This window comes from Primulina tabacum, chromosome 5 (genome assembly GCF_025594145.1).
Source record: "Primulina tabacum isolate GXHZ01 chromosome 5, ASM2559414v2, whole genome shotgun sequence".
NCBI lineage: Eukaryota > Viridiplantae > Streptophyta > Magnoliopsida > Lamiales > Gesneriaceae > Primulina > Primulina tabacum.
Window position 1 is genome coordinate 19902765 of NC_134554.1, and position 11415 is coordinate 19914179.

The 11415-nt window shown below is 34.1% G+C and overlaps 1 protein-coding gene across 6 annotated transcripts; it reads right to left on the reverse strand.

Annotated features, from left to right (window-relative positions):
* Positions 1-216: 216 nt before the first annotated feature.
* LOC142547251 (pentatricopeptide repeat-containing protein At4g14190, chloroplastic) lies at positions 217-3739 on the reverse strand. 6 transcript variants are annotated; one of them, XR_012820634.1, is made up of 5 exons: positions 3352-3739; positions 1540-2878; positions 838-1227; positions 672-743; positions 217-434 (listed from the first exon to the last, which is right to left on the reverse strand). XR_012820634.1 is itself a non-coding variant. In XM_075655434.1 (2 exons), exons 1-2 carry the CDS (start codon positions 3667-3669, stop codon positions 1721-1723), a joined length of 1476 nt encoding a protein of 491 aa, XP_075511549.1. In that variant the 5' UTR covers positions 3670-3739; the 3' UTR covers positions 1436-1720. The 6 variants fall into 6 exon arrangements, 1 of the variants encoding a protein (XP_075511549.1); XR_012820636.1 differs by lacking the exon at positions 838-1227 and having other exon boundaries at positions 678-743; XR_012820633.1 differs by lacking the exon at positions 838-1227.
* Positions 3740-11415: the final 7676 nt, after the last annotated feature.

An 11415-nucleotide genomic window follows, 5' to 3' on the forward strand; every position in this document is an offset into this window, starting at 1 on the left:
AGGTAACAAAATTGTACTTCTACAGTAGTCATACACTCTTTGCTCTTCCATTAGTTGGCCATAGCTTCCCAAGGTTAAATATCAGTAAAGAAATAAGGGCCAAGATATCTTTTTTTCCCACTAAATATTGTATATTAAAAATACCACAAGAATTTGTTTACCTCACATTCGTTGTAATGGGTGAATGCTGCTAGGGGTCTCGTTACTGTTAAAAAATGGGACTAAATCTCCTTTTTATTGTCACAACACCTGTGATAAAGTATACCTGATCTAACTTTGTACTCATTTCTTAGTCATGCCGGAGGCAAATGTACAATACAAGATGAATGCAAGATACCACAGCAACGGAACATGGGGGAATGCTCTTGTCAACCAAGATCATGTAACGAAAGATCATGCATATCTCTTCAGCCTCATGTTATCTCGCTCCGTTGCTGAAAGAAATGGTTTGAGATCATGTTGGAAAGAACTACCAGAAGAAATAGAACTATTCACCAAATGTTCCATGGAAGAGGTTGACTTATTTAGTGTACGTAAAAAAAATGGAATTTTATTTGTGACAATATAAAAATAGAACATATTCCCAGAAAAAAACAATATACATGTCTTTCCATTTCAAGCAATAGGCTACAGCCTACAAGCACATGAGTCCACAGTTTCAGAAAGCTTACATAAACAATTTCATCTTGTATCTCTAAAAAGCCGCTTAATGTGTGGGGAGTCAGTGAACTATCTGATCAGAACTACAAAAGTAAACATAACAATTCATTAAAAATATCTGGTGTATTCACTTCACCAAGAGAATATCCTTTTTGTTTTTGGCATGGAAATGTAAACCTTCGCAAGAAGAGATGTATCATAGGATCTGAAATCATGGAGGCCGACACCACCTTCATCCTTTAGGTGAGTTTTATGGGAAAAATTTAGTTTACATCCCGAAACGAATCATTGGTGATTTATATTGAGACTATACTGTAACGCAACACGATTAGAGAGATCCATTCCCTTGATGTGGCTTCCAAGTGTGTTTTACTAGTATAAACGGTTCGCGCTACATAGACCTTTTCACTTTCTTCTTCATAGCCAAAGACATTGTCCTATGCTTTCATTGAAATGGTTGCAATGTTGTAAGTGGATTGGAGTTGAAGTAGAGTTTAGAATTCCACTGACTTGTACGGTTTGTACCATATATTCAAGTTATACTTGGGATATGTTTATTTCCTGTTTCTACATATTGAACAAATATATTTAATAAAACTAAATTTAACAAATATAAAATAAAAGATATAGAAGTATTAAAAGGGAAAAAATATGTTCAATAATACCAAAAAGGTTATTACTATAATATGTAAAACTTATAATTTATAAATTACGTTAGCACCATATATACTAAAATAATAAAACAAATTAATTTTAAAAAATAATAAGTAAAGAATGAAAAAAACAAATGTAAAATAAATTCAATACATAAATAGACAGTGAAAATCTGGCAACAGATTTTGAATATTTTCGATGTCATATACTATTTCAATGGAATACCTTTGACGGGAAAGCCAAGTGGACAAACGAATCACTCCAAGAGGTATCCAAAGTCTTCTAATTGGTCCATCTTGTATCTTTTTGCGAATAGCAGCACAATAATTGCTGAAAAGAAGAATACAATTTTTATGAAGTTTTGTCGGAGATTGATGATGATGATACTTTGTTCCTCAAATCTGCTTCAGTTGTACCAATGGACGTCAGCTTGTGTTCTAATCAAATTGATGAGATGGCTATAAGTCTGCACTTGTTTCACTTTACTACCAGTTTTGGGGGACATGCTCATCCTTTCACAAGTTTTAAGAAAATATCCCTTCCCAAATGCTGCGAGAACAAGTGAATCAGTATCTATTTCTAGATCACTGTCGAAAAATCCCACTTTTTCCCATGTCTTTTTAACACTTGTTCCATGAAATCCATCAAGACATGCATCAAACAATATTCCTACAGTGATTATATCTGGTTTTACATTCCGAGAAGGTAGTTCTAAAAGTAAAAATTTCAATTGGTTATAGTCTTTCATCTTCATATAAGCTAGTGCGAGAATATTAGTGACAGTTGGACTCCACGGGACACCAAGTGATTCCATCTCTTCAACAACAGAATACATTCCTTTTTTACTCAAATGACAAGCTTGACAGAGAAGGCGAAGACACCAGACCAGTTCACTGCAACCATTCTTAGAGGAAAGATCATATCCTAATTTTTCTAATCTAGAAAACATGTGATTCTCAACATAAACAGCAGCTACCTTTCGAATTAAATCCTCTTTTAGAATACGTCCAGACTTCAAATACTGATGATAAATCTTCTCCATCTTATCCAAGATACCAAATTTTGCATATGCCTCAATCATTGTAATGAAGGTGGAACGTTGCAAATACATTCTTCTGTTGGGAAGATTTAGATACGTTTTTTCCATTTTGTTGAGCAATCCAGCTCTTGCAAATTCTCGAATCAACAAATTATAAGTAGTGTGGTCACTTTGGCATCCCCTGGATTCCATTTCCTTCACGCAATGATTCATCTCATCATACATTTTATGGTTTCCATAAGCTTGAATAAGACCATCAAATGTTTCAGTATCCGCTTTGATGCCAAGTTCTTCTTCCATCTCTTTCATATAAAGCATGCAATCTTTAAATTTCCCGTTTTTAGCCAAGCCATGAATAACAGAATTGTACATCTCCAGAGAAAATCTGAAACCGCTATGATTCATTTCTTTAATAATTGTTACTGCCGCTTCTAGGAGTCCTTCCTCAACTAATATCATAATGATTTTCTGAAAATTCTCATTATTAGTTCTCGATTTTTTCCTCGACTTCCACATGCCAAATACCTGTGATCAACTTAAAACTACCAAATTAGATCAAGAAAGATCCAAAAACTCGTAATATTTCCTTTTCACTAAATATACCAACGAAAAAACAAATCAATATTACCTCGCAACGAGTAGTGCATATTTTGTAGTCGGTAAATGTGAAAGATGTAAGAAATGTAGTAACAATAATTTCTCCTATTCTGGTCCATGTGTAACAAAGAATGAACTAAATCGGCCACTCGGATAGAAATACTATATCCTTTGCCTCAATACGCATTTACAAATCTAAACAAAGCAATATGACCTGAACTATTTTAGTTTTGCAATTTATCTTCTCTAAATATCCACTAATGTCAAATACTTCACTCAAACACCATCAGCATCTGTGAAAACACTATGTGAATTAAAATCATAAAGATCAAAGAACAAAATCGTCAAAAACCCAACATATTCCAAAGTAAAACTTAGTGAAAATAAACTTAAAACCCTACCTCAAGAATCTCCCTGGACCTTGAGCTTTGCCTGAGGAAGTTAATAACATGCCAGAACTGTTCTTTGCTCCAGTCACCATCTTCTTCAAGTACCCGAACTGGGTCAGAGTCTTTTTTCGTTTTAAGCTTTTCAAGAGACGAATCTCGTTCCAGATAATGCGCGCGTATTCGATCAATTGAAGAGGGCTTCTTCTGCGAATCTGGTGATAAACACTTGGAATATGAAACAGACGATGATTGGTTGTATTCGGATTTTTTATTTGAGTGATTTAACGGAGTTGGAAGAGGAGGAGACGAACATAGCATGGACGCAATCATCTCGAGTGGCCGCTTCTACATCATAATTTGTCGGCGATATTTGCTGACTGAATTAAGATTGTTTTTCCTCACAATGAACTTTTAAAGGTGGTGTCTAATGTAGAGTTTTATCGATTTTTAATAAATTTCGTAGATTTTAAAATTTTAGATAAGATATATTCAATTAAAATTTTTATATCTTTTATAGAAGTTTAATGTTATTCAAAATAGACTTTTATAGAAGTTTATAGATATTCAAATTTTCAATAAACTTTTAATAATTTCATGAAATTCATTAATATACATACCTTAAAACAGAAGGTACAACTATAAATTGTCAAAAATTGTATTTGGTTCAACTCAAAAATTTGGATGGATTTTTAAAACTTATAACTCATACACAAGCTATTTATTTCTCTCTCTGTCACTTCACATCACTTCTCCTCTTATCTTCTCTCCTCTCATCTATCTCTATCATTCTCTCAAATTTTCGAAGTATATATATATATATATAGTTCATCTTTACTTTTCAAATTTTTCATTTTTGGCTGATTGTTCATTTAAAATATGATTTATACAAATCAATGTAATATTCAATAATAATAAAAAATGATCCAAAAAATATCGTTTAATTCTTAATAATTGAATAGCCTCGCAATAACCATGATTTTTTAAATTCTTTTTAGCATTTTCAATTAACATATAAGTTATGATATTTTTATAAAAATTATATCCATATAATGCTAAATAATATTCTTTTCATATGGTATATTTTCAATTCTAAAACAAGGTTATAGATTAATCAATTGATGTATTTTAAAAAATTTACAAGCATGCATACAAACTCACATATATACACATGCATGTAAAGATTAAATGATTTAACTTTTAAATAAGTAAATTTATTTATTAATATAAATATTGAAAAATTATTTCAAACTGAATATGTTATATATGTCAATTAATTATTAGTTCAAAGAAATTAATAAAAAATAATATGTTATAATTAAGTACAAAATTAATAAAATCCTATAAAAAAATTCAAAAAGTCTATAAAAATCTTGCAAAAAAGTCTACATGAATCCACATAAATCTGTTCATAAATATGTGAGATTCTGTCAAAGTTAATAAAAATCTATCAAATCAATAAAAGTCTATCATTTAAAAAAGTTATTAAAAGTCATCAAAACTCTGAATTTGAATACGCTCCACTTAATTTTTTTCACTCTCTAATTTAGGACTTTACGTATTTGCCCTTAGCTAATCCCTCCTTTAGAGGGTGAAGGAATTAATTTTTTATTATTGCTAGATATGATTTTTGGGACATTTTTGCTACTCCGGTTTTTTTTCTTGATTTATCTTTAATATCAATATCATTTTGTATAACATGGTTTTTTTATGGTGAAATAGTTAGTTAATTTGATGCATGGAGTTCCTTCTTGGTTCAAAAGTATTGACCGCGATTTTAATTGTTTAGGTAATTAATTTTAGTGTTGGTGTACTTATTTATCAATGAGGTTCACGTAATTTTTATTTATTTTTTTGGTTGGTCCATCTAGTTCTTTTGATTTCCAGACTTGTTTTGTTTGGAGAAATTTATCTCAGAATATAAGCTTCAAAAGTTGTTTTGAAAGAAAATATATGCAATATTTGGAGCTTTATTCTTGAAACTGAAAATACAGCTCAGTTTCCCTAAATTTGTGTGAAGATACATATGTCGACAAGTGTTTAGTCAACAAACATCGGCAAAGAAATGTACAGGAAATGCATTTATTGACACAAGAATGTATTCTGTATCAAATTTGACGGAAACGTTCAGATAGACAATGATGGAGAGCTCTATAAATCTCCCCTCATTCCGAAATAATTCATTCATCGAGTTTTCTTTTATCTTATAGCATTTATGTGACGTCTCATGTTAAAAATGCAACTAGAAATTTTGTTTTTTAAAGCTAATTTTGAAAATTCTCATACACATACATGCAAATGAAAATAGTCCATCATGTGTATTAAAAGTTATTCAATCACTAAGTAATTGCAATTAAATAAATCCTAAATATAATCAAATTCTTATACTATTATTTGAAAAGAGCTCAAACACAACGATCAAAGCCTATCATATCACTAATGTATAAAAAGATATAAAATACATAAAAACAATGTTCATCCGTGATCCATAAACATAAAGTGCAGAAATATACAAGGTCCTCGGGTCATTGTGCGCACTCCCAGCTCCGCCTACTCAGTCTTCGGTGCCTCCAGTCTCAAACTCAAAGTGCTCACTTGCATAAACATGTCCATATCGCATCATATCAACATATACGTGTCCAATTTTCTTTATTTGAACTCCATTCATTAGTTGTGACTTTCGTATCAGCTCTAGTCGATGGATCCATCTACGTATAACCACGGTACCTGACGGCGGGGATATCAACGAAAGTATCACCATCCACTGAGCCTTGGTCTTACATGTTCGTGTTAGTCATAACCAACTCTCTTCGTTAAAAAGCAAATCATCGTATTCATCACTTATAAAAATCATGGGTATACGTAAATTTTCTTTAACCCAAGCATGCAACGTATTTTTTGTATTTCCATTATAAGTCATGTTCGTGATAACATATACATTTGAACATGTCAATTTGTGATCAGGGCGCTGTCAAGACTGCTAACTCGACTCGGGTGTAAAATGATCATTTTACCCCTGGACCTAAAAATTTTGACCCGAAGCCAATCAAAATCCTTAAAACATATTTAAAATCATTTCCTAGACGTACCCTCGAACTCGTTTCGTAACTTTTACGATTCGTTTTAAAACTTGGACCGGAGTCCTGGTTTTAACTCGAATCAGCCCGAAACTTAACCAAACTTTCCCAAATTTTAACACCACTCATTCACACCCTACCAGCCCCTAATAAACCTAAATCAGCCCAATTAAGACCCTCGTACACCTCTGAAACCTTGCTGGAATTTTCTGTACGTGTGCACCGAAAACCCTAGTTGCACCTTATAACCCTCAAGAACTCAATCCTTGCCCAAACTAGACCTGACCAGCCTCAAACCAACCACTCCTACCCCACCTCTGGACCCTCCTAGACCGACCTAACCACTATCCTCAGCCTCATGTACGCGCACCCCTCGGTTCCCCATGAAACACTCGATCTAGCCACCATTTTGCCATAATTCGCCTCCTAGCTTTGATCCATGCATTGTCACGCTACCAGCCGATCATGGACCACTCCAGGGCCTTGTCATGGACCACACACGTCCCAAGCCAGCCCTTGGAATGAGCCATGCACGGCTACACCACATCCTTTACTCGATCTAGCTGTTATGTGCTTCCTATGACCCAAGCGATCGGCCTCTCCCCTTAGACCTGAGCCGAAGCCCTCTCATCCTTATCCATTATAGACCTCGACATGTTTAGTCCATTGAAACCTAGATCTAGCATCTCTTGCACAAAAGCAGTGGAAAAATGTGAGTTATATATAAAATATTATGCATATTTCATGACAAACCTTGCCAAAATGAAGCAACTTAATAGAACTAATAATTTCTAATGCATAAACAGACAAATCAGCATATAATGATGATAAAAACGATATTTTGGGCTTGTCTTTACGTATATACGCTCGAAACCTTAGAGATATTCGCGTAGGACTTGTACCGGAGAGACGGAGAAGGATTTCTTTGCAAAAACTTGAGAGAATTCGAAGGTGGCTGCTGGTGTATTTTCAAAAAAGCTGTTGGAGAATGATGGAGGGGGCCAAGTATAATATTAAGACTAAATGGGCCTTAATTTAAAAATAATGAGATTTAAAAAGATTTTAGGCCCATTATGCAATAAAATAGTCTCATAGAGCCCAAAAACACTCCCAAAAAATATTTCGTTTAGGTACGTTTTTGAAAGTATTGCACGAACCCTCAAAAATTCCCCCAACTTGTTAAAATTTGTGTACTGGTTAAAAATATTTCCCGACGAGTAAAAATACACAACCAAGGTCCATTTTCGAAAATTACCTTTAATTACACCATAAATTAAATAATTAAAAATAATTATTTAATAAAAACATTTTTCTTTAATTGTTCTCGGTCTCCGTTCTTCATTCGAGCGTGAAAAACTGCGAAAAGGCCCCAATACCTTAAATATTATCAAACCAGGAAATAAAACACATATCCATGCAATAATCATTCATTTAATACATTAAAAATAAATTAATTTTAATACATAAGAAATTTGATAAATTGCATGCATGTGGCTCACGTGGACATTCAAATTTTTGGGACGTTACAATTTGAGTGCTTAGTTCTATAATATTTGTGAGTTGTTTTTTCTCCTGTATTAAGAGATTGTGTGTTCTCTTTGGAAAAACAGTGAGTGGTTGTACACCATAAAATATTATATTGGAATTTTTTTCATCTTACCCAAAGTTTTTACCATAATAATTTTTAGGGGTTTTCAACGTAAATCTCAGTGTCCAATTTATTTTTTATTTTCATATTTATTATCTCAAATTTATGTACGTGGGACCAAAAAGTAGTACCAGAGTTTTGGTTTAAAATTTCTTATACTTCTGAGTATGTTTTGTGGTTGCAACCTAGACTGATCTTCCACATCAGAAAAGTTTTTTTTTTTCAGATTTTTTTATTAAAGCATGATTATTTTTTTCCAATCTACTAAATTGTTGTAGACATAATGAGGGCAGGTACGAGAAAATAAAGTTCAACACAATCAATTTTATGCTGTGGAAAATAAAGATACAAGCAGTTTTAAGAAAGGAGAATTTCTTGGCGATTATTGGAGATAGACCGCAGGAAATGACAGATGATGAAAATTTGAATGAGATGGATAATAATTTTGTTGCCAATTTACACTTGGCTATAGCAGACGAAGTACTGTCAAGTATCTCTAAGATAAAAAAACAACAAAAGTTATCTGGGTTACTCTGATAAAGATTTACGAGGTCAAGTCACTACATAACAAGATTTTTCTAAAGAGAATGCTTTATACTCTTTGGATTGCGGAATCCTCATCAATGACCGACCATATCAACACTCTAAATATTTTTTTGCCCAATTCACTTCTATGGGACATAAAATAGAGGAAAATAAACTTGCAAAGCTTCTACTTCAAAGTCTACCAGATTTATATGATCTACTTATCATCAATATAACCAACAATATTTTTATGGGCTTTCTAAAATTCGACGATATCTTAACTATGGCTCTCGAAGAAGAAAGCCGGTGCAAGAATAAGAAAAATAATTTGGTAACTTCGAAGCAGACAGAGGCTTTACCGATGATAAGAGGAAGATTTATGTAACGTGACTCCAGTGGGAGTCAAATACGCGGTATATCAAAATCAAGAAGTATGAAGAAAAAAAAAATTACTGCTTTAAATGTGGGGGTAAATGACACTTCAAGAAAGAGTGTACAACTATTGAGAAGGATTCTCAAGGAAATGTGGCAAGTACTTCAGGCGGTAGTGAAATATTATTCAGTGAAGTAGCAATCGCAACAGAAGGCAGACAAAAATTTTGTGACACATGGATTATGGATTAAGGAGCAACGTGGCACATGATGTCTCAGAGAGAATGGTTTGATCATTATGATCCAGTCTCAGGAGGATCTGTATTCATGGGAAATGATCATGACTTGAAAATCACTGGGGTCGGTACTGTCAAAATAAAAATGTTTGATGACACCATTCGCACCATACAGGAGGTACGACATGTAAGGGACTGGCGAAAAATCTTTTTTGGGACAAGTGGATGATATCGGATGCCAAATTCATACTGAGAACGAGATCATAAAAATTATAAAGGGTGCGCTTGTGGTTATTAAGGTATAAAAAGTTTCTGCAAATGTATATGTACTTTTGGGATAAACACACAAAGAGGCTGAACTAGCTGTTGCATCAATTGGTTCAAGAGAAAAATTAAAAGTGTTATGGCATAGAAAGCTAGGGCATATGTCAGACGAGGGTTGAAAAATCTCTCAGAACGGAAGCTGCTGCAGGGACTTACAAAAATATCACTACCCTTTTGTGAGCATTGTGTTACAAGTAAACAACACAGATTAAATTTTGGCACTTCTACTGCCAGAAGCAAAGTCATACTGGAGCTGATTCATTCGGATGTTTGGCAAGCACCGGTTGTATCCCTAGGAGGAGCGAGATAATTTGCCTCGTTCATTATTGATATCTCTAGGAGATGTTGGATGTATCAAATCAAGAATAAATCGGATGTTTTCCAGATCTTCAAAGCTTTTAAAGCGCGGGTTGAACTTCGAAGCAGCCAGAGGCATTACCAATGATGAGAGGAAGATTTATAGACCGTGACTCTAGTGAGAGTCAAATACACGGTAGATCAAAATCTAGAAGTAAGAAGAAAATAATATTTACTTCTTTAAATGTGGGAGGTAAATGGCACTCAAAGAAAGATTGTACAACTATTGAGAAGGGTTCTTAAGGAAATTTGGCAAGTACTTTAGACGGTGGTGAAATATTATTCAGCGAAGCAGCAACCGCTGCAAAAGGTAGACAAAAATTTTGTGACACATGAATTATGGATTAAGGAGCGACGTGGCACGTGAAGTCTCAGAGAGAATGTTTTGATCATTATGAACCAGTCTCAGGAGGATCTGTATTCATGGAAAATGATCATGCCTTGAAAATCACTGGGTTCAGTACTATCAAAATAAAAATATTTGATGGCACAATTCGCAAAATACAGGAGGTACGACATGTGAAGGGACTGGTGAAAAATTTTTTGTCCTTGGGGCTATTGGATGATATCGGGTGCAAAATCCATATCTAGAACGAGATCATGAAAATTGTGAATGGTACGCTTGTGGTTATGAAGACATAAAATGTTGCTGCAAATCTATATATTCTTTTGGGAGAAAGAAATCGGATGTTTTCCAGATCTTTAAAGATTTCAAAGCGTGGGTTGAACTTCGAAGCAGGCAGAGGCATTACCTATGATAAGATGAAGATTTATGAACCGTGACTCTAGTGGGAGTCAAAGACACGGTAGATCAAAATCAAAAAGTAAGAAGAAAATAATAATTACTGCCTTTAAATGTGGGGGGTAAATGATACTTCAAGAAAGAGTGTACAACTATTGGGAAGGGTTCTCAAGGAAATGTTGCAAGTACTTTAGGCGATGGTGAAATATTATTCAGTGAAGCAGCAACCGCTGCAGAAGCTAGACAAAAATTTTGTGACACATGGTTTATGGATTAAGGAGGGACGTGGCACGTGACGTCTTAGAGAGACTGTTTTGATCATTATGAACTAGTCTCAGGAGGATCTGTATTCATGTTAAATAATCATGCATTGGAAATCACTGGGTTAGGTACTATCAAAATAAAAATGTTTGATGGCAACATTCGCACCATACAGGAGGTACGACATGTGAAGGGACTGGTGAAAAATCTTTGTCCTTGGAGCAATTGGATTATATCGGGTGCAAAATCCATATCTAGAACGAGATCATGAAAATTTTGAAGGGTGCGCTTGTGGTTCTGAAGGCAGAAAAAGTTGCTGCAAATCTATATGTACTTTTGGGAGAAACACACAAAGAGACGGAACTAGCTGTTGCATCAATTGATTCAGGAGAAGAACTAACAGCGTTATGACATAGAAAGCTAGGGCATATGTCAGAACGAGGGTTGAAAATTCTATCAGAACATAAGCTTTTGCCGGGACTTACAAAAGTGTCATTACCCTTTTGTGACATTGTGTTACCAGTAAATAACACAAAT

Bases quoted from the DNA above. Each gene is read 5' to 3' on its own strand.
- LOC142547251 (XM_075655434.1), bottom strand. From the start codon at position 3,669: ATGATTGCGTCCATGCTATGTTCGTCTCCTCCTCTTCCAACTCCGTTA. The intron at 2,879-3,351 runs GTAGGGTTTTAA...AGTTGATCACAG, and splicing joins GGTCCAGGGAGATTCTTGAG to GTATTTGGCATGTGGAAGTC.